General features: G+C 37.6%; 1 protein-coding gene across 2 annotated transcripts in view; it reads right to left on the bottom strand.

Moving 5' to 3' along the window:
• Positions 1 to 3,919: 3,919 nt before the first annotated feature.
• The window catches only part of NAA25 (N-alpha-acetyltransferase 25, NatB auxiliary subunit), a 69,466-nt gene continuing 47,207 nt past the window's right edge, over positions 3,920 to 26,178 (bottom strand). For both annotated transcript variants that reach the window (XM_023648134.2, XM_023648135.2), the window contains 9 exons: positions 23,201 to 23,352; positions 22,529 to 22,654; positions 20,223 to 20,466; positions 19,707 to 19,830; positions 18,942 to 19,007; positions 17,715 to 17,812; positions 16,458 to 16,568; positions 12,062 to 12,208; positions 3,920 to 6,797 (listed from right to left, as the gene is read on the bottom strand). In XM_023648134.2, coding sequence (XP_023503902.1) covers positions 6,675 to 6,797; positions 12,062 to 12,208; positions 16,458 to 16,568; positions 17,715 to 17,812; positions 18,942 to 19,007; positions 19,707 to 19,830; positions 20,223 to 20,466; positions 22,529 to 22,654; positions 23,201 to 23,352 — 1,191 coding nt within the window. In that variant the 3' untranslated portion in view covers positions 3,920 to 6,674. The remainder of the gene's footprint in view (positions 6,798 to 12,061; positions 12,209 to 16,457; positions 16,569 to 17,714; positions 17,813 to 18,941; positions 19,008 to 19,706; positions 19,831 to 20,222; positions 20,467 to 22,528; positions 22,655 to 23,200; positions 23,353 to 26,178) is intronic.

Genomic DNA, 26,178 nt, shown 5'->3' with positions numbered 1-26,178 from the left:
CACTCGGCCATGGGGCTGGCCCCTAAATTTATTTTTTAATCGAAACTGGTATGGACTTCACTCTACCAGGGTAACAGACTGTCCTGGTAACATTGTGGAAACTGGTCCCAGCTTAAGGCCTACCTTTATTACTGTCCACTAGTGTTCAGACTGAAGTGGACCGATTGTGGGTGATAAAATGCATTGCCCATTTTCTGGTCCTTAAAAGTGAATGGTGGGGGCCGGCCCGGTGACACAGCAGTTAAGTGCACATGTTCCACTTTGGCAGCCCGGGGTTCACTAGTTCAGATCCCAGGTGCGGATGTGGCACTGCTTGGCAAGCCATGCTGTGGTAGGCATCCCACATATAAAGTAGAGTAAGATGGGCACAGATGTTAGCTCAGGGCCAGTCTTCCTCAGCAAAAAGAGGAGGATTGGCAGCAGATGTTAGCTCAGGGCCAGTCTCCCTCAAAAAAAAAAAAAAAAGTGAATGGTGGGGTGAGCCCTGTGACTGAGTGGTTAAGTTTGCACACACTGCTTTGGCAGCCTAGGGTTTTGCTGGTTCAGATCCTGGGCACAGACCTAGCACCGCTCATAAAGCCATGCTGAGGCAGCATCCCACATCGAAGAACTAGAAGGACCTACAACTAGAATATACAACTATGTACTGGGGGGCTATGGGGAGAAGGAGGAGGAAAAAAAGATTGGGAACAGATGTTAGCGCAGGCTCAATCTTTGGGAAAAAAAATTGAATGGCAACATTAACAAAACTTGGTGTAATTATTTTCCATACTCCCTGAGATACATATAACAGGTTCTTAGTTTCACTGATATAATCTGGTGAGGTTTTTTAGAGTTAGATTTAGACAGCTAAATGATACAGTTCAGTCCAATTTGAAAGTTTAAAAAAAAAAAAGGGATTGTTCTCCATCTGAGTTACGATGTCACTGTCTGTTACTCCGTAAGTACCAACTTTTAAAAAGCAGAGTGGGAGAGCATTTTGCTGACTTTCAAACCTGTTCTCAGGAGTGATGAGCAGTTATCTGCAATGGTAAGCTTCATGACAGCATCCCCATTGTCATATTTAACTATTGGAAAATATCAAACTGCACTGCAGCTCCTGAAATATGTCTAATTACACCCACACAAAGAAATTTGAGTTGAACAGAGTTGGCAAACAAAACCTTAATTGGTTATGTTCCTCCATTTCAGCCAGCCTGGTATTTAAAGTCACTGGAAACAAAAAAATGCAGTGAAATCCATGTGTAAATGGGAACTAAAACAAGTTTGGTAGCTTAGACTAACAATTCAAATCAACTAGGTAAAAGATGTTCAAATCTAAATGCCTACCTGTAGTATAGGTACTCTCAACATTTGACAAAAAATATAACGATTATATATTTAGCTCAGCAATTTCAGTATTTCCCCTACTTAATTCAATTCTAATTGAAAAGTTTGGAAGATCTTTTTGGATGCCTCTCACTGGTGAACTTACTTTAGCTGTTCTAGTTTTTCCTCATCTAACACAGGGTCACTTCCAAAGAACTAAGTATTCACTGTCTTATGGAAATTAGAGTAACAAATGGCAGGTAAGGAAAGAACTCTAGAACTAAATTCATCCGCAGTCCCTGAATGTGGTTTTATCTTGATTCTCAATTGTGAGGAATGAAAGAAAGGTGGCAACACATCCATGGGTACTTCACTGGATGGGTCCAGGCTGGGTATCATTATTTATAGGGTCTTGAGTTGAAGAAACATGGGCTATTGGGCAGGACTAGAGTTATCATACATCAGAGGCTCTTTGTTCCAAATATTTTTCATTTTAGTGTTTTGAGTCTGTGTCTAGTTTGGAGTCTGAAGTGATCTGCATATGCCACGTAAAATTCAGTCTTCCCTGATACTTAAGTCAAATGGATTCCTTCCTTCTACTTCTTAGGATCTAATTAATATTGTGGCTCAAATGCTGCTAATCAGACTGCTAGTGAAGGCTGTGGACTGGCTTCTCAGAATCAAAATAATTATATACATTTTTAAGGGAATTTCCAGATAACCTGAAGCAAACCTGGATGCAACATGAATCCTGTTCTAAGGAACTTGCAAGTTATCTCAAATAGTGTAAAGAATAATTTTAGTTTAGAAATAGTCCTTGGTAATTGGTGCCACAAAAAGAAATGCTGGCATTAGAATTGCAGCAAGAGAGATTATTCAACAGAGAACCAAGATAGAATCTAGGGATTTGACTGTGGCCGTCAAGATTAAGAATGTGAGGGACCAGCCTGTTGGTGCAGTGAAGTCCGTGCACTCCACTTCAGCAGCCTGGGGTTCCCAGGTTTGGATCCCAGGCACAGACCTACACACTGATCATCAAGTCATGCTGTGGCAGCATCCCACATAAAATAGAGGAAGATTGTCACGTTAGCTAAGGGACAATCTTCCTCAGGCAAAAAGAGATTGGCAACGGATGTTAGCTCAGGGCCAGTCTTCCTCACCAAAAAAAAAAAAAAAAAAAAAAAAGTGAGATGGTGTGGGAGGGTTCTGAATTTTAGCTCATTTCATCAATGCTTGAGTGAATCTTATCCAACCCTTACCCCACTTGGTGGCCTTAGGTAGTAGCGTTATCTGCAATAACTACTTTTCTCATATGTAAAGCACTAGCTGCGACACACAGAAGCTGGAGGCTGCAAAAAACCTTGTGCTCCTCAAGCATAAACTGTTGTAGGTACCCCACAAATAATTTCTATAAGCATTTGGCTCATGGTTGCTTACCTTCTGCTTGTTATTATGATATACATGTCTGCATCAAGGCAGTGACAGCATCTAAAAAACGGGAAACAGAAAAAAGTGTAAACCTGAGCCCACCTTTTGGGCAAAGTTAAAAATGGCAGCGAGGTATATCCAAGTATCCACTTTTTGATAAAGGAAAAAAGGAGATGGACTTAACTCATAACCTAAGAAGCAGGCAAAAAGCCTTTTCAGGGCTCAGGTAAGGGCATTTAATATCACAAGACAGAAAAGGAAACTAGGAGAGGGAAAACAAACGGCTCTCTCTCCTTCCCAGTGTGTTGTCAGTCTGTCTGAATAAACTTGATCTCAGCCTGTGAGTTCATGTCCTCTTGGGATAAATCATCTCATCAGCCTGTCTGAAATCCTCCAGTAACTTCCTACTAAATTTAGAAATCTCATTCCTTCCCCTGGCTACAGACTCCTGATTGCTCTGATCCCCTCTACTTTCTCAATCCCTACCTTCATTCCACTTCTTTCATTGAGTCCCAGCAACTTGAGCCTTTTTTTTTCTGTCATTGGAACGTGCTCAGCAGTTTCCTGCCTTGAGGGCTTTGCTCTTGTCTTCCCCTTTCCATACCTGACTCTTCATTCAGGTCAGGTGGCACCACTCCAGAGGTCCTCTCGTGCCCCAGTTTATCAACATATCCTGTTTTATTTGATTAAACAGGACTTAATTACAAAGTAGTATTTATTTTTATTGTCTCTTCCTCCACCTCTGCCATTAACTAGGATATTGGGTTTCACTTAGCATTATATCAGCAGAGCCTAAAGTGGAGTCTGGCACATAGTAAATAGTTCTCAATAAATATATGTTGAATTAATGAATGCAAGCATGCAAGGTACTACTTTCAAACAAAATGACTAGGGCCCTTGGAATAAAAATTTTAAATTCAAAAGTATTACAATTTTGCTGGGGAGTATAATGCTGAATACAAAATTGACATGCATTATATCATTTGAAAGTTGTGGCTTCTAGGAATCCAAAGAAATATGAACCAGGCAGAAGTGCCAACTTAAAAGCGTTGCTATAAATTAACCCTCCAGGTTAAAGCAGATGCGCTATATGCTTCACTTAGTTCCGAAGAAGGAAGAATATCTACTTCCCGTATTAATCACATCAAATAAGTAGGGAGAGTTTCAGTAACAAGGCCATAGATACATTGAAACCCCTTTTTATATTAAAAGTTAAAATGAAAGACAAATCCAGATTGAACATAGTGATTGCAAAATATAATGCAATTTTGAACAATTAAAATTATGAAAATATACAAAATTGATGGGCAACACAGCTAGGCATTTGTACATTTTCCATTATGTGGAGAACACTAAAAATTTCTCTATCTTTTATCCACATCAGATAAATGATTTAAACCAAATGTTTGCTTTGGAGAGTCTTAACTTAAGATCTCAGTAGTATAAAAAGCAGTAATTTTTCAGTCTGTAAACAGTAGTATTTTTTCTCCTTTCCTTTTTTTTCTCTTAAATATCAATTTACCACACAAAAACAAACAAAACAAAACAAAACCCCACACAAACCAAAAACAGCAGCAGCAGCAATGCGTTATTTGGGAATTCTCTTCAAATACCAATGACATACAATTGCTGGAGAGGGTGGTTTTTACTCATGTAAGAATATATATATATATATTTTTTAACTGTACACAATTTATAGTGCATGACAGTTTCCAAAAGAATAGATCAATAAAAGATATTGGCCATTTCTGCATAATTTCATTCTTTTTACAATTATCTCAAAATGTAAGAGGTTGGATCTAACTGAAATGCTACATTTAGTAGGAAAATCAGCAAGTAGTAAAGGAAGCATAACCTCAACAGAACATTATTTGTCACTAAAACCAGCAGAGGTCCCAGATGCACCTAGGCAAGAGACTAGTTAGGCAGACCACTGGAGTCACACACTGTCCCTGAGGACCAAGGCCAGCCCACTGAGCACATACGCTATATTGATCATGGTCAGTTGATAGACTTGTTTCAAAGAGCATTTCTATTTTTATGTACAGTATTTTTGGATATCAAGGAAACATCATTTCAAGAACACATGCCATACACACATACTCCCACCCCCATACACACACAGTTCCATCTAAATTGGCCATAGTTTTATGAAATTATGAGATGTTGTCACTAATTAGATTTGGAATCAATCAGAATTTTCAATTCATCTTGTTCAAGGCAGTTTTTCGTTTTGGGATGGGGTGTGAGAGCTGTGGCTACCAATTTACATCAGCAATAATTTTTTGAAATTACTTGATGGACTAGGATTTCCAACGTCTTATTTTGAACAGATAATGTAGTAACTTTCTTAAAAATTTCCTTGGAAGTTTAAACAGTTATTAATCACTCTATTAAATTGTGAGTCTAAGAAAGTCAAAACGAGAGGACAAAATGTATCTGCTCTGCATACAGAGATTTTCCAAGCTCTCTTTTGGTTGCTTTTAAAAGAAAAGTATCACATTTCACTGGAGAAGTGAGTTGCAAAAGACTTTTAAGGTCTTCAAGACCAATCCTCCATCAGATGCTTGAATTTCCTTATCAAATTCATTTCTTTGTTCTTACAGAATTACTAACTTAAGCGGTATTTGGGTAACAAAGACCAAAAACAGAAGCAGATTCAAACACAAAAAAAGTTATCAAAGCAATTGTATGAACTGGATAACATTTTCAAGAGCAATATTTATCTTCCATCAGACCAACCTCTGAAGCTATAGTCTTAGGGAGCTCCAAGTGAACAATGTAAACACCATCCTGGTGTAATTCTCAAGTTTGAAGAAAACAGTCTGAACCTCAAACCGAATGGATAACATTTCTTTTGCCAGCCCAAAACTTGAAACCTAGGTTAAGTCCATAATATACATTCCTTCCCTCCTTCCCAAACCCCCCACTTAAAAAACACTAGAGTATTAAATCTTTATTTTCAAGCATATATTTGTATATATATGCTTGAAAATACATATATATGTAAAAGCATATACATATATATATATATATATATCTCACAAAACCAATGACATTGGTATTAGACTTGCCTGCATAAATTATATACACTTCTCTTCTTTAGAACAGTGATTCCCATCTTTCCCAAATGGATGAAAGAAGCAAGCTAGTCCTCAGCAGGCTTATAAGTGGTCTGCACTGCTTTCCCCTCCAAACAACTGTAAGTTAACAGAAGCCCGTGATTTAACTCTCACAGGAGCAAGGATGGAGACATCTTGGCTATCTGGACTATTAAGCCAAAAAATGAATGCCTGTGGTCGTCTGAATGGTGCCCTTCAGTGGCAGGTGCTTATGCCAAACTTCATCTGAGGCCCTTTGGGTACCTGCCTTGGGTTCTATGGGAGCCAAGCAGCTGAGGAAGCCTCAAAATTAAAATGCTATTGTGGCAAGAGGGCCTGCTTCCAGTCATGGTCCCCCGCTACTTCTGCCTTCTGCTTCCTAAGGCTCAAGGACCAGACCAAAAGACCCACTGCTATAACGGCAGGGCCATTCAGCTGCTCTGAGGTTGATGCTTTATGCTTAATTTCTATTGCTGCTTTTATAGGACCCCACCACCACCACCACTACCACCACCACCACCACCACTACCACCACCAGATGTGTCTGGTGATAGAAGGGAAGAAGAAAAGTGGGGTTCTCTTGTGGCTGCCATATGCATATGAACATGTATAAAAAGTGGTCAAACCCAGATGAGGGTCCTGCTTCTGGTTTATATACAATAATTTAATCAGTTGTATACATTTAATACCTAAAAAATTAATTCACAATCAAAGTCCTTCATGCATTTTATGAGGAAGTTCTGGATTAAAATGATGGTCAACCAGATGTAGCTTTTGCCTGGGAAGAGGATAACATTTTCTGTTGGAGAGTCATCAGTGCCTGTGGTTCACACTTCCTTAAATTTTTAGTTTCTTCGTGGTCTCAAGTCTTTTTTTCAGCAGCTCCCCAATTTCCAGAAGTGAGTGTAGATAACTGCTCTGCACCTTCCCTTGCACAGTCTTTGAAAATTTTCTCTCTTCCTACAAAGGAGACAAGAATTAGTGGTCTTGCTCAGAAAGCATTCCCCCAGATTATGGTTCCTCAGATACAAGTTAAAATTACCATTACCTTTGGTCTTACTGCAAGCTCCATCAGAATACAGTGAGTCATTTTCAATTTCATAAAATGAAAAGAAGGCTAAAGCTCATCACACATGTATATTTTTCCGTGTGATTTTTCACTGAGACCCTGTTGCTTTAGCAGCATTATTCTTTCAAGTAACCTTTGTTTGTAAAGTCGAAAGCCTGAGATTTCTGATTACTATTTTTCATCAAGAAAAAAGGTAGGGGCCGGCCCCCCGGCCAAGTGGTTAAGCTCGTGCCCTCCGCTTCAGCGGCCCAGGGTTTCGCGGGTTTGGATCCTGGGTGCGGACATGGCACTGCTCATCAAGCCATGTTGAGGTGGCATCCCACATGCGACAAGTAGAAGGACCCACAACTAAAAATATACAAATATGTACTGGGGGCTTGGGGAGAAAAAGGAAAAATAAAATCTTTAAAAAAAAGAAAAAGAAAAAGAAAAAAGGTAAGTAATTATTACTAAGTAGTTTGGACATAAAATTCCTACCATTTTGTTATCAGCTGTACAAAATGGAAAAATTGAGATTTCTGATTATTAGTTTCATTGGAAAAAAATTAGAAATTTATTGTTAATTTGGACATTATCACAGTCACTTCTTAAAGGCATCAAATTTACCAGTATCATCTTTTCTAGTTACAATATTGACAAGTCTCCCTCCATACTGACAAAGTCCATGGGTTGGCCAAACGACTAAAAAAGACCAGAGCTTTCCTAAGCCTACTCAAATACGTGAGTTAAATACTGATGCATATTTGACCTGTGGTAGAGACCACAAAAAGTGAAGGGGATGGAGTGTTCAAACACAGAAAGGAGGTTGGCTGAGAAGTGGTTAGATCTACATGAAGTTGGCAGAATTGCAAAGCCCAGAAGAAACCAGGTAAGCACACCTTATGACCCAACATGTGCATCAGAAGGTATATACAAATACATTTCAATATTATACGTAAAAACAAATGTACAGAAACAACCTAAAATGTCCAATGGTTCTGGTACGTTCATATTTTGAATACTATACAGCTGTCTAAAAGAATAAGATTGATCTATATGCATTAGCCTGAACGGATCTCTTGAATATAAGGTTGAGTGAAATAAAAAAAAGCCAAGCTTCAGAATAGTATATCATTTACTTTTAAAAACCTAACAGGTATTAGAGTACCTTATAAAGTTACATTAAAACCAGATGGTTTTAGAATTTAAAAGATACAAATAGTATTGTGTATTTATAAGTATAAATGCAAAAAAGAAAAAAAGTCTTGGCACACAACCAGTTTCAATGGATACCCCTAGGGAGGAAGAGAGGGACCAGGACCAGAGGTGGCAGTCTAGAGGTCTTATTCATAGTGTTTCGAGTTTACAAAGAAAAGAAGGAAAGAAAAAAGAAATGAGCCTAATGGAAACGGAATTGAAGAGATTTTTTTTTCTTTTACTCAAGGAAAGTCCCTAGCACTATACGGATCCTGTATTTGATGACGACTGCTGCTCAGTCTATTATATGTACTGTGACTTTAACACAAGTAGGCAATATAATGCCACTACTATTTTGTTTAATCTTCACCATAATCCTATGAAGTAGATATTATTATGACTTCCGTTTTACAGATAAAGCAAGTGAGGCCCAGAGAGGGCAAGTGACTTTCCCAAAGTCAAAAGATGAGGACAGAGCCAGGGCTTGAAAAACCTAGAGTAGCTCAAAGTTAAGCATAACTTTGACAATAATCAAAACGAGAAATCTCATACTTCATTTCAGGAGGCAGACAGATCTTTTAACAAGAACAACCACTCAACAGTCTGGACAAAAGCAGGGCTACTGTGCCTGTCACTCGTGTACCTGACAGTCCTTCTCACATACCATGTGCTCTGGCTCTGCCAACTGACTCCAGGTGCCCCACACAATTCACTTTCCTGCCTCTGTGCTTTTGTCTTCTTTTGTGTGTTTTGCCTCCTTCTGCTTGGGATTCCTTTCCTCCATTCTTGTCTCCCTGGTGAAAACTTCTTAATCCTCAAATGTCCCCTCTCCAGTGAGACTCTTTGACTCGCTCAGATTTTTGTGCCTATAGCATATTTCCAATTTAGTTAAGTAATTTGTATGTTATCTCTCTACAGCGAGGTCTCTGATCACTGTATTTCTGCAAGCATTTAGCCCAACAACAGTTAGCTCAATAAATTTATATCTACTTATTGAAAATCGTAAATGTACTCAGCAAAGCCCAACCACATGAAATAATGTGACACTTGTTCAAGGGTGCGATCTTTAAGATTTTTTCATTTTCTTTTTTTAAATAGGTACTGTAATTTTAAGTTTTGTTTTTCTTTGGTATTCACTCAAGGGGATGGGAGTTTGGAGTAGAAAATGAGTTTGGGTTTGGTCTAAAAATTAAAAAGTTAAACAGCTCCAAATCTACTACAAATTTTCAGATTTCTTTGTAGAAGTGTTCCAAAAGTACCAGCAAGTCTCTCTCCTTTCAGAGTGGTGTGCAAGTGGGAGGTAGAAGGCAAGAATCCTACCTAGGATGCACCTATTTCTCAAGAATTCAATTACTAGGCCTTTACTGGGTACCCAAGTTCCTTGATGTCATAAAGGCTAATGGCAGATACAAATGTATTACAAGAATACAGAAGAGGGACAGGTGGAGATGGTTCTGGATGGTGGGACTGGGACTGATTGATTTGGGGCTGGGAACTGGGAGGTGCTATTCTGTTTTCTAATTCTCTTATAGTGAACATACATTTTGTATGTCAAGAAATAGTGAAATACTACATAGCAGTTAAAAAGAATAAGGTAGATAAGTACTCATATGTAATGATCTCCTAGAGACTAAGTACAAAAAGCAAGAGACAAAACCACGTGTATAGTATGTTATCACTTGTGTATTAGTAAAGGTGAGAAGTGGCAGGGAAGGCAGACATAATATGCTTATGCTTGGGTTATCTAACTCAGGAAGACCACACAAGATATGCTTATGCTTGGGTTATCTAACTCAGGAAGGTCACACAAGATATGCTTATGCTTGGGTTATCTAACTCAGGAAGGTCACACAAGATATGCTTATGCTTGGGTTATCTAACTCAGGAAGGTCACACAAGATATGCTTATGCTTGGGTTATCTAACTCAGGAAGACCACACAAGATATGCTTATGCTTGGGTTATCTAACTCAGGAAGGTCACACAAGATATGCTTATGCTTGGGTTATCTAACTCAGGAAGGTCACACAAGATATGCTTATGCTTGGGTTATCTAACTCAGGAAGGTCACACAAGATATGCTTATGCTTGGGTTATCTAACTCAGGAAGGTCACACAAGATATGCTTATGCTTGGGTTATCTAACTCAGGAAGACCACACAAGATATGCTTATGCTTGGGTTATCTAACTCAGGAAGATCACACAAGATATGCTTATGCTTGGGTTATCTAACTCAGGAAGACCACACAAGATATGCTTATGCTTGGGTTATCTAACTCAGGAAGACCACACAAGATATGCTTATGCTTGGGTTATCTAACTCAGGAAGGTCACACAAGATATGCTTATGCTTGGGTTATCTAACTCAGGAAGACCACACAAGATATGCTTATGCTTGGGTTATCTAACTCAGGAAGGTCACACAAGATATGCTTATGCTTGGGTTATCTAACTCAGGAAGACCACACAAGATATGCTTATGCTTGGGTTATCTAACTCAGGAAGACCACACAAGATATGCTTATGCTTGGGTTATCTAACTCAGGAAGACCACACAAGATATGCTTATGCTTGGGTTATCTAACTCAGGAAGACCACACAAGATATGCTTATGCTTGGGTTATCTAACTCAGGAAGGTCACACAAGAAACTACTGATGACAGCAGTTCCTCCTCGGAAAGGGAGCTGGGGAATGGGTTACATTGGGAAGGAGATATTTCACTGTATACTTTCTTTATTCTTTGAAGTTTTTTTACCTTGTGCATATTTTACTTTCAAAACAACGTAAGCCTTAAAAAAAGGAAGACAAAAAATACTAAAGAACTAAATAATCCATCAATTAGTATTTCTAATCACCACTGAAGTCTATATTCATTCTAATGTACACAGGAAAACAGCTGACGTTTTTGTTTGGCTAAAACTAAACTTCTAGTTTCATATCTCAACACATCTCCTTTCTTTAATCAGTCTTTGGAAATGTAAAATGCTCTGAGGCATTCCCACAGTTAAGCCCCTTGTTCAAAGCACTAACTTGTTAACGTTTTACAAAAGAGGGGCTTACAATCTTTAAAGCTGGTGTGGCAAGCAGGATTCCATTCATTCCTTTCCCCAGGAAGGTCTGGGGAGAGGTCTCAGGCTAGGATGATGGCTGCCCTCAGATTATTGGACAAGTTCCCTCATCAGCAGAGGCTTTAGGTTAGACAAAGTACTCAAGGGAAGCATTCCTTCAAGATCAGAGTTTCATCACTGGAGCAACTAGCTAGAAACAGGTGGCTCCACCATCGCCCTTCTGGCTCCTATCAAAATCATAAACCGAGTTACTCCAGGCTAGTGAATGTTAACTCACCTGACACCATTAAATCTTCAATTATTTCAGACTGAAAGCTTTTCTTTAATTTTTAAAAAGAATCCACATTTTAAAGGCAAGACTGAACAGGGATGTTGCTAACAGAATTTTAAGAAACTAGCCTAAAATAATTATCAGGAGAAATCTGATGACTGGTACCTTTGATTCCATACTTGGTTCCATTCCTTTTGGGCTGCCTTGCTCTAATCTAATTATTACTGACATCCAGTATTATCTCCTTTCTCAGGTGATAACTACTGCAGTGGCAAAGAAGCCAGCAGCAGGTAAATTTTCACCCAACGAGATTGTTCCTGGATCTCAAACATAGGGCTGGTTTCCTCTGGCACTCAAAACAGGGACAGTACCAATTCCATTCCTCATCAATTCATCATGAGTATTCACAGTAAAAGAACAATCCCAAAAATGTATACAAAGGAGGGATGGGGCAGGGGGAAATGAAGAGAGAGGGAAAGCCACTACCACCGACAACACAACAAAAAACTACTGCCAGGCACCTTCTAATCACAAGTCCTGTGAAGAGAGAATGTTGAATTGAAAATTAACTTGTCCTTGTGATAAAGAACATCTGAATATCTATATATAACTAATTGCTGATCGCCTACAGTCTCTTACCAGTGAGAGAGAAGTGTCTTCTAAAATAAGTTCTTCAAGTTTAAGTGCAATTAGATGTGTTTCAAGCCCTTTAATATGATCCACAACATTGGAAATTAAAGTCTGAATCCCAGTAACATAGTCTTGGAAACTGGTAAAGACAGGTGGCTGGAAAAAAAGATTTTTAAAAAGGTTTAAAGATTATCAAACACATGTGCCATGCTTACATCACATAAGCTATACTAATTTCATGCTATGGTATTACTTAATGCTGTTAACAATAACAGGGATGGATACAGTGTTGGATATAAAAATCTCTCAAACCAAGGTAAATTTAATTGCCACCAAATAATGCTAACTCAGCAACGATGACTTAAGCCATTTTTTAAAAAATGAGGTTTTATTTCATTCTGGGGAACTGCAGATGGAAACAAACAGAAAATATCTTAGTTAATCATTACTCAGCTTTGGGCTGAGGATCTCCTGGAACACTAAAGGAGAGGAGAGGAACCAAGACTTCATTTCTTCTTTTTTGTGACTTGAGATTTCCTCTAATGTTAATAACGGAAACAAAATATTCTAAGTCCTAATGGAAAAAATAATGGGTGACAACAGCCAAGAAAATTATGAAAAGGAGTAATTAAGGAGAACTTGCCCTAATAGACATTAGAGTATATTATAACGTTACATTAAATCCAGATGGTACCTAAGTATCTAAGTAAACTGACAAAGAGTGAAAGGAAATAAGTCCCAAGACAGCCTAGAAAATATAGGGGAATTTAAATAGCGGCATTTCAAAACAGTGGTTTCAAGTGGATGACTGGTACTGAGATAACTAGCTAGACATTGGAAATATAAAATAAATAAAATAGTAAATACTGAAATAAATTCCAGATAGATTAAATACTTAAATTAAAAAAAGAAAAAATCCATTGAAGCACCAGAAGAAAATTCAGGTAATGACTTCTGCAATCATAAATTGAAAAGGTCTTTCTAAACATTATGCTAAGCTAGGAATGATTAAAAAAATAACTTTTTAAAAAAAATCACCATATTGATTAAAAAATCACTCAAGTTAAATGACAAAGTGAAAAAAAAACCTGTATCACATATGATAGAGGATTAATAACACTGTTAAGAGACAAATAGCTCAAAACATATCAATAGGAAAAATATTACTACACAAGAGGAAACTTAGGGAAAAACTGGAACAGAAAATACAACAAAGAAATCTCAGCAACATATGATACAATTCAAAAGAACAGGTAAACACAAGAAACCTAGCCAATCAACTAGTAAGGCTAGCTTTTCACTCAAGAAATCTTCTTTGAAAGTTCAACATCAATAGAATTTTTTAAATGCAAATTAGAAAAAAAGGGAATACTAATATTTGTCTATCAGATGGGTAAGGATACAGACACACCAACACTGTTGAGGAACGTAAAAATGTATGTACACAGTAATTTCAGATCTATGAGATATTCTAAGGAAATCATACTATAAATTCTCCTTTGTGTATTTGTCCATATTTTAAAACAGTACTATCTATTTTTAAAAAACCAGAACAAAATATTCATCAATGGGAATAAGTTATGGTATATTAATACAACAGGATGGCCTAGAACCATTAACAGTAATGAGATATATCTATATTTACTGAAATGAAGAGATGTCCAAGATACCCTGTTACGTGAAAATAACGAAAAACAGGCATGTTGCAGAACCTTCCATAGAGCATGATTCTCGTTTGTTTGCAGTGGCTATTCACTGGTTGGTGGGAATACAGGTGATCGTCACTTTACTCACACCTTCAGGTTACTTTGATAATCAGAAAAATAGAAAAGCTATTCTCATTTTTGGAAATCACAAAAGCAACAACTACAAAAGCCCCACAAAATCCAAATATCAAAAAGCTAACTGTCAAGTTCTAGGAATGTAGGCTTTCATTAGAAGAGAGAATAAGAGAGCAACTCCAATTATACTTTCAAACTTTGCACTCATGATCTATTAAATTATCTTCAAAAGAGTGAAGGAGAGAAGTTCTTCCATTTAGGCCCTCATCCAAATCTAAGTACCCTTTGTTTGTGCATGAATGGTGACGCCTAGCACAGTGTCAAGTCTAAGCAATTCCTGACTTGTTACTGAATTCTGCAGGAAGTCAGTATTACTACTAAGACCATCAACATTTTCAAATGACAATGGTTATTATGTTGCTACAGTCAACAGAAATCCTCCATTAATAATGATAGGATAAATTCAAACATTAATAAAACAGCATGTCATGGAGAGAATGAATCCTAAATAATTTTCCTTACAAAAAGGACACAAATTATGTTAATGTTTTACACATTCAAAAATTAAGTTAAATCAGATGGGGGGAAACTCCAAAATCAAATACAAACAGAAATAAATGAACGTTACTTACATCACACTAAAAATATAATCTCAATTTTTAATTCCAGTGGTTTTACAGAGTACCTCAACTGTCTACAGTCACTAGAACATATTCTAAGGACAAAAAAGAACTGCAAAGAATTTCAATGTTTGAAATTTGAATTTAGTGGGTTTGTTATTTACTGGGTTTGTAGTGGAACTGATGTACTAATTCCAAAACTTTGGTATTTATTATAAAACAGCAAATGAATAAATATATTGATGCTGCTGGGAACCAAGGTTCTCACTCTGCAAAAAAGAAGCTTCAAATATGGAATGAGGGAAGGAATGGAAGGAAGAACACTAGGATGTTGGACTGAAACTAAAGGTATCAGTGAGAATTATTTAAAACTCTGCGTGTTTGTGTGTGTAAATAAATGTCCTGTCTCTCTCCACTGACATAAACTAGAAGCAATGAAACTCCAACAGCAATTAGTACACCTAACACCTAGATCTTGGTTTTGAAATACCATTTCCCCTACCAGAACCAGGGCTCTTCAGAACAATGTATGATTTTAGTTCAATGGGAAAGTGCTTGGAGCATTTTTGCTGTTCCAGAAAGTAAAGGCCCAAAAACTGATGAGGACATGTTCAAGGATAGGAAATAGCTTATAGTAGCTCCCATTAGCCAAAAGAAATGCTTCAATTGAGCATCCGAAAAAAACTGATGATAATAGATTATAAGGTAAATTTAAAACAGAATGAGTGATACTCAGATAGTGATATTAAAAATATACATACAAATATATATATACATGAATGGGGGTGGGACAGCTCTATTTTACAGAATAATGCCAGGTAATAAATGATAAAAGATTCACAGAATTTTTAAAAATCACCATTGTGGAACCATCAATGTAATAAATGATTCACGCAAGTTAGACTAACAATGGATGCTAAAACCAATGGGTAAAAGGCTAGTGGGGAATAGGATTTTCACAGCCTTAAAGCATCATCCCATAGATTACTTTTTAATTACAGGGGAGAAAAGGCACCTTTAGAATGAAGAAATCCAGTAGACACTTCTTTTATCAAGTAATTAAATTGGAAATCACGAATAATAGGACATAACAACATTGGTGCCTGCTGATTTAATTTGCTAAAAAGGACACAGCATTTATGTTTAATCTAAATCTTTTTTTTTTCTTGCTGAGGAAGATTTGCCCTGAGCTAACATCTGTGCCAATCTTCCTCTTTTTTCAGCTTGAGGAAGATTAGCCCTAAGCTAACATCTGTGTCAATCTTCCTCTATTTTCCATGCATGTCACTGCCACAGCATGGCTGACAAGTGATTTGAGTCCATACCAGGGATCCAAACTCGAGAACCCAGGCAGCTGAAACTGAGTTCATTGAACTTAACCACTATGCCACAGGCCCAGCCCGTTTAATCTAAATCTAAGGAAACAATTAGCCAAATCCAGATTGTGGGACATTCTACCAAAACCTTAGCTAGACTCCTTAACAATAAAGACAAAACAAAAGACTAACGAAGTGTTCTAGATTAAAAGGAGGGTAAAGAAATATAACTAAAAGCCACGTCAGATGCTCAGTAGGATTCTAGTATTTTGGAAAAGACTATAAAGGACATAATTGGGATAAACTGGGGAAATCTGAATATGGCCATTATATTATCATTGTATCAATATTAAATTTTGTGAGTGTGAAAATTTCTTGAGTATTGTGGTTTTGTAGGAGACTGCCCTTGCTCTATCCTAGTGTGTTAAGAAGTATCATGAAGTCTGTAGTTTTCTTCAACAAATGAGAGAAAGAAAGAGAGCAAATATGGCAAATTGTTAACTGTGATGATCTAGGTAAGGATATCTGGGTGTCATTATACTAGTCGTTCAGTTTTTCCATAGATGTGTAATTAAAAAAAAGTTGGGGGGAGTAGAGGATCCTAAGGTCTCTTACAACATGCAAGAAAACAGTGAAAAGCAGCAGCTGCACAAGGCCAGATTGTTACGTGTGTTTTCTCTGTTATTACCATGATGATGCTGGTTTCTTTTTTCTTCTTTTTCTTTTTCTGTAAATTTAATTTGTATGGTCGCAGGACACTCTCACAGTAACTAGACACCCAAAGGATAATAGAAATAGTCTGAAAGAGGAAAAATTGCAAAATCATCAATAAGGATTACACTAAAAAAATCTATCAGGAACAGTTAAAGGTTATGGATTAAACAAATTCTAACTGACACTTCTTCTATGCAAATCCCTTCAGTTTCTCCTCTTAACTCTCCACTCCCTAATTTCTTTGATCACCACATTGATTCAGGCCTTCATCATCTCCTGCTCAGAATACTGTAACGGCTTAAACCTTTATCCTTTCTTCTGGCTCTTCCAGGTCTAAACCCATCCACTCAGCCCAATTTCCTTTCACTTCCCTGTAGGAAGCGAGGATCTATTAACACACTTTTCAGTCAAGCAAAAAGTCAGAATTCCTAGGCATGGGATCCACAGGTTCTTCACAATGTACCTCTCCCCATCCACCTCTCCAGCCAGGTAAGACACTGCCTCACCTGCAAACCTTAACTTAAATATATATGGAGAAATCTCCCCAGCTGGTCAGCACATATCCTCCTCCCTTGTATTAAGTTGGGTGTTTACATGCCTTCTCCCATGCTACAGTGTGTGCCTGTAGGTATCCACGCAATTATTACTCATTCGTTCAGTGTCTTAGACACTGACAACATGCCAGTCAACAAAACAGAGAAGAACCGCCCTCAGGAAGCTTACAGACTAGTAGGAAGAGAAAAGTAAACATGACAGAAATAAAAGGAAAGATGATGGATTATGAGCATTCGTGATCCTCCTCTTCTCTCTGGCTATCTAGAATTTTGCTACGTCAGCTCCTGGAATCTCCTTTGGAATGAAGAATCTGAGTAATTAGTGAATAGCAACAACAAGTAAAAGGAGCTGGAGGAATTAACTTAAATTACATAATACTTGAGTCAGAAAGGAGAATGAACAGAAAACAGCTAGATTTGGAGTGAATCTGAGCAATCTTTGAAGAATGGTAAAGCAAATTTCACGAAGTTTTACCTAAGCATTATGAATGAAATCTTAGTACTCTTGGAAGGAGCTGATTCAGAAAATGATTTACAATGCCTTTCAATTAACAAAAGGCAGGGTTGGGGGATTAAATTACAGGCATAAGGTGCCTATTACTTGTTCATTTTCGAAAAATTAATCCTGCATACAATTAAGGAAAATCGAGTTTTTCAGGAAGAGAACAAAAACATACCTCAACAAAGAAGACTAGATTTTCTAAAAGAGCAGGATTTGTTTTCAAGTTACCATCTTTAACTTCTAAGAGGTCACCTTTACATTTACTGAAAACATCTGAAAACAGAAAAATATTTTATGGTTTTATTGAGCTTTTGTTTCAATGCTATTTTTAGGAACACAACGCACAATCTAATAAAGACTAAGCAAATATAAAAGCTTAATCCAGAAAGCTGCCCCCACAACAATGAACCAAACAACAAGGATATCTATTTTAAGCTCTTTAAAAAGCCATGTGACTATTGCTATTGTCTTCAAAATATAAATGATGGCCCTATAAATTACATATTCTAGGGTCTAAACAGCAGCCTTTCTACAAAATAGACTATTGGCATAATAAAATTAAGACTCAAAGTGAATGATTTAGAAGAACTTGTGCCATTATGGAATAAAAGACCAAAGTGCATAGTAGAAATGCACCTTCATAACAAATACCATGTTTTATTCTCATAACCTTGATCATCTTTTAATTTGCATTCTTCATTTGGGCAATTAAATAAATGACCATTTAGGCTTCTGAAAAGAAAGATCCTCATAGGTTTGAAATGCATTTATGTACCCTTTTACCAAACAATTCTATTTTTAGGAATTTAATCCCAAGGAAATACTCAAATAAGTACCCAATCACTTGTGTCCCAAGATGTTCATTTCAGTATTGTTATATTGTTAGAAATAACTCAAGAGCATAATATATTATATACCCAATAGGCGAGTACATAAATAAATTTGGCACACTGATACATTACTGTGGAATATTATGTAGCCCTTAGAACGAACGGGATATATATATATATAACCGACATGGTAAGGTATCCAAGATAACAAAAAATTGAAGTGAGAGAAGCACGTATTATAGCTTTCATATGTTAAAAAACAAATCAGTACTGTATAATTCCATGTACACATGTATGGCTGTTTAGGTGGCATCTAAGAGTATAGACTCCAAGTACTTCCCTCTGGGGGGGTGGGGCTGGGAAAGGGGGAAAGACCATACCCACCTGTGTACTTTTTATAGTAAGTATCTACTGCTTTTGTAATCAAAACTCTTTAAACTTAAAAGTAAGTCTTTAAAAATACCAAAAGTATGCATTATTATTTTCAAATCCTCTTGCAAGTTTCTACCAAAAAAATGAGCTATTGTTAGACAATGAGATACAATACAGGAATCCACAGTAAGAGCACTCACCTTTTAATTGTTCTAGTAAAGACTTAAGACTATTCTCTACTCGCTCCTGGATCTCTGTTGTATCCTCTAAAATTTAAAAACATAAAATGAAAAACTTCCCATTTATTTTTTTAGTAAGATAAAGAAGCAAGATCAATAACTGCAAGAAAGTCAAGGGCAAGGACATTTTCTTTTCTCTTAAGACCCAGAGGCACCTAAATTCCATCACTGAGAGACAGGCAGAAAGATGAAGTAAAGGAAAAGGAAAACGAAGGAGGAAGGGGAAGAGAAAAGGGAAAGAAAGGCATTAATTACCTTTCCACTTTCAAAAGTACTACCTCAAATTCTCTGGGAGGACTTGAAATCTATGTACTTCAAATACTCTAAATGACGAGATCTATAAACCTTATGATTTAGGGGGACAAAAAAGTATGGGATATTTGTGATTCTCACTGGCTTAGGAAAAAACTCTTCTCCACAAAGTTTAGCGCTTCATTTTTAAGCAAAGAATTCAATCTGAAATCCAACAATATTTTAACAAAATAAGAAATTCTTCAACTTTTGGACCTAATAAGTGATTTTAAATATGGAAAGGGCTTAAGTTTCTAAAACATTACCTTGTAACCTATGAATGTACCTTCTTGGATATTAAACCAGACATTTCCCGAACAGCTTCCATCTCTTCCAAATTTTTCCAAATATGTGAGGTTATATATATTTTGTTGCATTTACTAAGTTTTCAATGACAAAGACCCAATTTATACACCCATGCAAGTGTATACTTACGTAAACCATTGGTGTCCAGCTCATAAATATCACTAACAAGATAAAAAGAACTGGTCTGACACTGAGAACAGCCAGAATTAAAGAATCCAGCCATTCTGGTAGGTACAGGACCAAGGAAAGGATACTGGAAAAGAAAGGAAAAAAAGAAGTGTCCTTTGAATACATCTCAATTTATACAAAATAAGAAAACGAGGAACTATAACTACTGGATAAAAATCTATCTCAGTGATTAAGTTACAAAACACTGGTCAGCAAACTAATAATAATTAAATCGTGGTGAAAACAAAAACGCCGTATTAATTTGTTGATGACTATTAAAGATGTACCATCATGAAAAAAGCTATTTTGCTTCTCCTCACCATCCACTTTGGATAGCAAAATTCATCTTTTCCCTATAGATGCCACAAAGTAGGACAAAATACTGTTCTTCACTATTCACCCACCCCAAATTCCTCTTTTTAAAAAGAGAAGTCATAGATGATTGCAGCTGTGATGGTAAATACATATTGATGATACCTGAATTTCCTTCTCAATAAATCGCTTTCCCATCTCCATGGCGACCTCAAGCTGTTGAAGTAGCAAACGGAGAATATCAATTCGGGAGGATACACCGTTCTCAGTGGTCTTCTCCGAGTTCTTTGGCTCCACAGGGTGGTTAAGACTTGGAAGCCCACTGATCAGCCTCAATGTTAAAGAACGGATTTTTAACCACAGGGTCTCCTCCTCCAAAGAAAGTTTCTTATGTTCTTCAGAAACATCCCTTAAAAAGAAAGATCCCCACACCATCCATTTTATTCAATGTGTTACCTTTAATTCTTTCAAAGTTCATTTTCATCAGTCAAGACACCTTTGAATGGTCCCAGTTTTCATTTACTAGCCGAACGATCTTGGACAAACCAAAATCGTCCAAGTCCCCAGGACAGTATCCAGCAAATTGGAATGATAAACTCCCCAATATGTCATTTCCCTCTATTTCTCCTATTTCAACAAAATACATGATATAAAAATTTCAAATGACAGAAAAGTAAAAATTAGAAAGAATGTGCCCCAATAACCAAACACTCACAATATTAACAAGCCTGGTACAGATGCCTTCAGATTTCTGCAATACAATGTACAAAAATGCAACTGAAAATATTTCTATACTTTAATATATTTTAAACAAATGAGTTGACAGTATTTATACTATTTTGCAAACGGCATCTTTTTATGACAGTGTGTGCAGGAAAAAGTTAACATAGCAAACCTGAGCCTATTATCTTTAGAAGGGCGAGCTTGCAAGGTTTGCCCTCGGCTGATGTCTGGCAAGTTGGCACTCCAACCATTGCCTAAATGATAAGAGTGGCTCACTAGGCCTAGAGGGTTTGTTCAAATCATATGGTTTATAGTGAACACCTGCTTTCCTTTTGGGAGTCTAAAATGTTGGTACACACTAGACAGAAGGTAGCTACGTAACCAGCCAATAAAAACCTTAGCACCAAATCTCTAATGGGCTTCTCTAGGCAGAAACACTGCACTTGCATCACTGCATTTTCTCACTGCTGGAGAAAGGAGCACATGTGGTATGTCCCATCACAGAAGGGAGAGAGCACTGAAGTCTGCGCGTAGAGTTCTCCAGACTTCACCTGTCTTTTTCCTTTGTTGATCCTGTCATGCATTCTTTTGTTATAATAAACCTTAGCTGTGACTGCAACTATATGTTAAGTCCCATGAGTCCTAGCAAATCACCGAATGTCATCTTGGCAATCCTCAAATAACAGTATATTCAGAACTCCCACATATACATATCTCTGCATGTTTGTGCACTTGTTTCCTTAGGTTTCACTTTCCTAGAAGACAGAATTGCTGAATTAAATGGTATATGGAGGGGCCGGCCCCGTGGCCAAGTGGTTAAGTTTGTGCGCTCTGCTTCAGTGGCCCAGGGTTTCGCTGGTTCGGATCCTGGACTCAGACATGGCACCGCTCATCAGGCCATGCTGAGGCGGCATCCCACAAAGCACAACCAGAGGTACTCACAACCAGAATATGCAACTAAGTACCAGGGGGCTTTGGGGAGAAGAAGAAAAAGAGAAAAAAAAAGATTGGCAACAGATGTTAGCGCAAGTGCCAATCTTTAAAAAACAAAAATCGTCTTTGGAACTTTCAATCTTGATACATATCACTAGTTTCCTATAGGAAGGTTATATAGTTTTACCCCCATGTAAATGCACAACAACCATTCTCCCCACAATCTTGTTGAGCACAAGTATTAATCTTTTTTATCTTTGTCTGACAGGTTAAAAAAAACTCTTCACTGCTTGTAAGGTCCATTTCTTTGAACTTCCTGTTAAGCCCTTTGTCCAGTTTGTTTTCTAGTTATCTTCTTGATTTATTAAGAGTTCTCTCTACATAGGGAGGACATTAATATACATGAAATAATTTACCACATATCTTTAGAACTTGTTAAATTTACTTCTATATAGAAGGCTAATATTTACAGAGGTCAAATTCTTTGTTTCTAGATTTGATGTAATGCTAAGAAACCATTTAAAAATATTTTTTATATTTCTTCTATAATTTCTAAGGAGTTTTAGCATATAATCTTTAACGCATCTGGAATCTGTTTACATGTATGCTGTGAAGGAGGATCTAACTTTTAGATTAGCCAGTAATCTCAACATAGGGGTGAGATTGATTTTCTTCCCTTGGTTTACCTATATTTTCTAGCCCTTACAACAAACATGTTATTATATTTGTGTAAAAAAAGAGATTTTTTTTTTTTAGATTCTTAGATTCATCCTAATTCTTTAAAAATAAATTGCTTCAAGTTAAATTCTAATTACCTGTCTTTTGGATCCCAGCTGAAGAAAACATTTAAGTCCCTGTTGTCTCGCAAGGCTTCCCATGGAATGTCATCTTCTTCTGGCCGAAGATTCATTGACTTTATACTTTCTGCTAAGCTGGTTGATCTGTGATATAGAAAATTTATTTATGTACTATTTCAATAGTAAAACAGCAATGAAAACATATTAGCCAGGACTTTGCTTTACTACAAAGAAGGAAGGGAAAGAGGAGGGGAGGAAGGAAGGAAGGATTTACTACTAAGAAGTAAAGGCTCATATAAGGTGAAATGGAACCACGCACAGATCATGCTGGCCTGCTACACAGCAAGAGAAAGGCATCTGGAAGCTCAAACAAAAGAAAGTAGATCAGCACTAATTCCTGAAATCCCATGTGCGCAGGGGAAGGAGAACCCTGCAAACACCACGTGGAGCAGGGTGATGACCATGGTCTAGCTGGCTTCTACATGGAACCTTAGATGGTGCTGGAAGTACTCTATCATTGCCCATGACATGCACCAGCTTCTTTCCCCTTTCTTCCCCATCCCCCTACTTTTTCTTTGTTTTCCATTTTTCCTTAGCATAAGCCTGCTAATGTCACCCATGAGCCCAGTAATGGCTCTCAGCATCCAATCTAATCTCTTAGTTACCTTTTAGCTCTGGTGTAATACTTACATATTTGCTTCAAGTAGAAGGTCTAACAACATCCGTTCAGTACGGACTTGTGCAAAATGAAGAGAATTATTCAGCCTGTTCCTAAAAGCGATAAACTCTGGAATCTTCTCAAATGCACCATATTTGTAAGCTTGAATAATATATTCTGAGGTCTGGGAAGGAAAGACACCACCTCGGTATAAATATTTCACAGGTCACGCAAAGAAGGCAAACTTTGCCAGCCAAAACAAAACACTCAAACTAAAATTAAGTAAGATGCTGAAACTAATCTTTAAAGGTCTTGGTCATCAAGTAGAATATCAGCTTTCAGAAATGATATTTTTCTCTTTCCTATTCCAGAGTCAAATGTCTTCTTTACTGATATTACTAATTATGACACCCAGCTGCTGCTACCACTGCACAGACTTTCTCTGAGCAGTTATGTCTTTCAATTCAACAGGACTGAAGGTTTCGTTATACCACATCAGTCAAATGTTTGGTTAGTGCCATTATGGAAGGGATATTACTCCATGTTTTTCTGCATTTAAGATAAACTGTGTTTTGTACAAAGGTTCCAAAACCACCAATAATATAACCACCCCACCACCACCCCAAATAAAAATCCTACTCCAGAAAAAAAGACAGGCTGCTCCTTGGTTTTATTTCTGAATACCATATCACAAACATAGGGCATATGTGCATTACATCGGATAGAAGTAAGACAACAAACAAAAGACCTATAAAAATTCATATCCTAATCCATTCTGAGGACAGAAAGACTTCAAGATTGTCCATCCAAACTACATAAGACCTCTGCTGGAAAATTCCATAAACAAGTAAGTGAAGGGAACTCTCACCGCATGTGCTTTAATTTTAGATTAATACATATATGCAGATGAAACATTGTGAACAGAGGCAAGGTAAAGAATTCTAAACAGAAATTCTGGCACAATAGAAGAAAATCTCAGGGAAGAACATTTCACGGGTGTGGGCCTATGCCATCAGGACCAGAAGTCAGGAGGGCACCTTTTTGGGCCAAAGAAAGTGTTAAGCTCAAAGCTGATGTCTGCCCCAAAGATCCTTTCTAGAAAAGCCAGTCTTTTTGCACAGCCTCAGTCAGCTCTGCCCCCATTTCCATTATAACCAAATAATTCGCCCAGTAGTAAAATAGGCCAATAGTCAACAACGTACCCTCTGATATACAGCCTCGCAGGGTTCATTTCAGGCCGCGGGATTGCGCCACGGGCGCTAATTCAACTGCATTCGATGCGGCTTTTAAACCCCCATGGGACACCTCGGCGAGCTGTTTGCCTGCAGTATCTGGAGAAATTAAAGACGGACGGACACAAGAAAATTAAAAAGATTACTTGTGATCCTGCAGGTTTAAAGAAGGACTATCTGAAAAAGCTCAAGTGTACCTTCTAGCTTGATTAAAGGACAGTGATAAGCCCCATCAGGAAGAGGCCAGGATACCCTGAACACGTATGCCTATCCGATGGCCTCTTAGCTCGGAAAACAGCAAGGTATACCATCAGCCCTTGCAATAGGAACTTACAGCTTGAAAAAACCAGCTGCTTAGGAACATATGATCCAGCAATTAATCAGGTATAAAACATGATTTGGTGATTCCAATTAAACTCATCAATTATAGTTCCAAATCCTGCTATGATTAAAGGAAAGAACCCAGCCTTACCGCGTATAGGGGCAGTTTTAATTTCTACTGATCCATGGAACACCACTTTAGAAAAAAGGCAACAGCTTTTAAAAGAGAAAAATAAGGGGCAACAAAGAGGGAATGTGGTCTTTTAACAAACTCAGAAGGTAACGGTAGTTCTCTGGCTTCTCTTTTTAAGATAGTCCCCCTTTAATGCTGCAGTAAAGGAGCACTGCAGAGCTAGAAAAGGGCTTGGCAGCTACCAACAGGACAAAGGCTGAGAAAGTACAACGATTTGAAGAAACAACCCCTTATTGGAACTGCAGGCAAAACTGGAAGCCACAGGCACTTTAAAGACTTCTGAATATCAGAGAATGTTGTCCGTACCCATTTCTACTCATTTACGCACCGATGAGGCTATTTAGATCCCATATGGATTCCTGAAATGAACCCTGGTCACTGTAAAAACTAGCAAAATACATGGACATCAAATCCCTGAATAACGATCTTCATGAATACCTAAAATAGACACTTTTAAAAGGAAATTATCTTTTTAAGTAACTTTTGGAGACATGAAAATCTAGCTCTAATTCTTGTATTGTAAAAATCTATTTCAAAGTAAGATGACAGCAGACAATGACCTTTCCAGAAAGAAAATTGCTATGTAGACCTTACAAATATAACTTTCAATCCCATAGCACAAAGCCTTACAAAGCAGAACACCAGATTTTCCATTTAAAAAATAAAAGTGTTCTTGCAAAGACCTAGGTGGGAACTGAAATACATCAGTCCCTCAAGGAGAAACCGTCTGGGAATCCCAAAACTGCCAGGAATAACAGACGTAGAGCACAGAGCTTTCGGTGTCCAGAGAGAGGTTTCCAACACCATCAGAAGGCTTAAGACACACAGTGCAACACCAGAACTGTGACCCTCCTCAGCCTCACATCCCACAGGAAACAGTCCACACCACAGTCTTCAGTTCCCTGTTCTGGGCCTCAGGCCAGGCATGAAGGTTTAAGGTGTGTTTTCCTTGCTGCGTTGTGTTTTGCTTTTGCCTCCAGGACCCCCCAAAGATTATCTACTTTAATATGATTAAATAAGCTCTGTCTTCTTAGCTAGTAGTATTACAAGCAGAAAAGTCCTAGTCCCAGATCAACAAAATGCTTTAGTTTTATCAGGTTCAGCATCACATACATTCGGATAAACTACATTTAGTCACTCTTGCCACACACAACCATCAGAAAACATCAAAGATACAAAAAGCCACTGAGGACAAGAGCCCCTCTCAAATCGCTCCTAGGGATCTCCTTTCTCTATTACAATACTTTGGGTTGTTTTATTTTGC

This window comes from Equus caballus, chromosome 8 (genome assembly GCF_041296265.1).
Source record: "Equus caballus isolate H_3958 breed thoroughbred chromosome 8, TB-T2T, whole genome shotgun sequence".
Lineage (NCBI taxonomy): Eukaryota > Metazoa > Chordata > Mammalia > Perissodactyla > Equidae > Equus > Equus caballus.
This window is presented reverse-complemented; position numbering and strand designations above follow the sequence as displayed.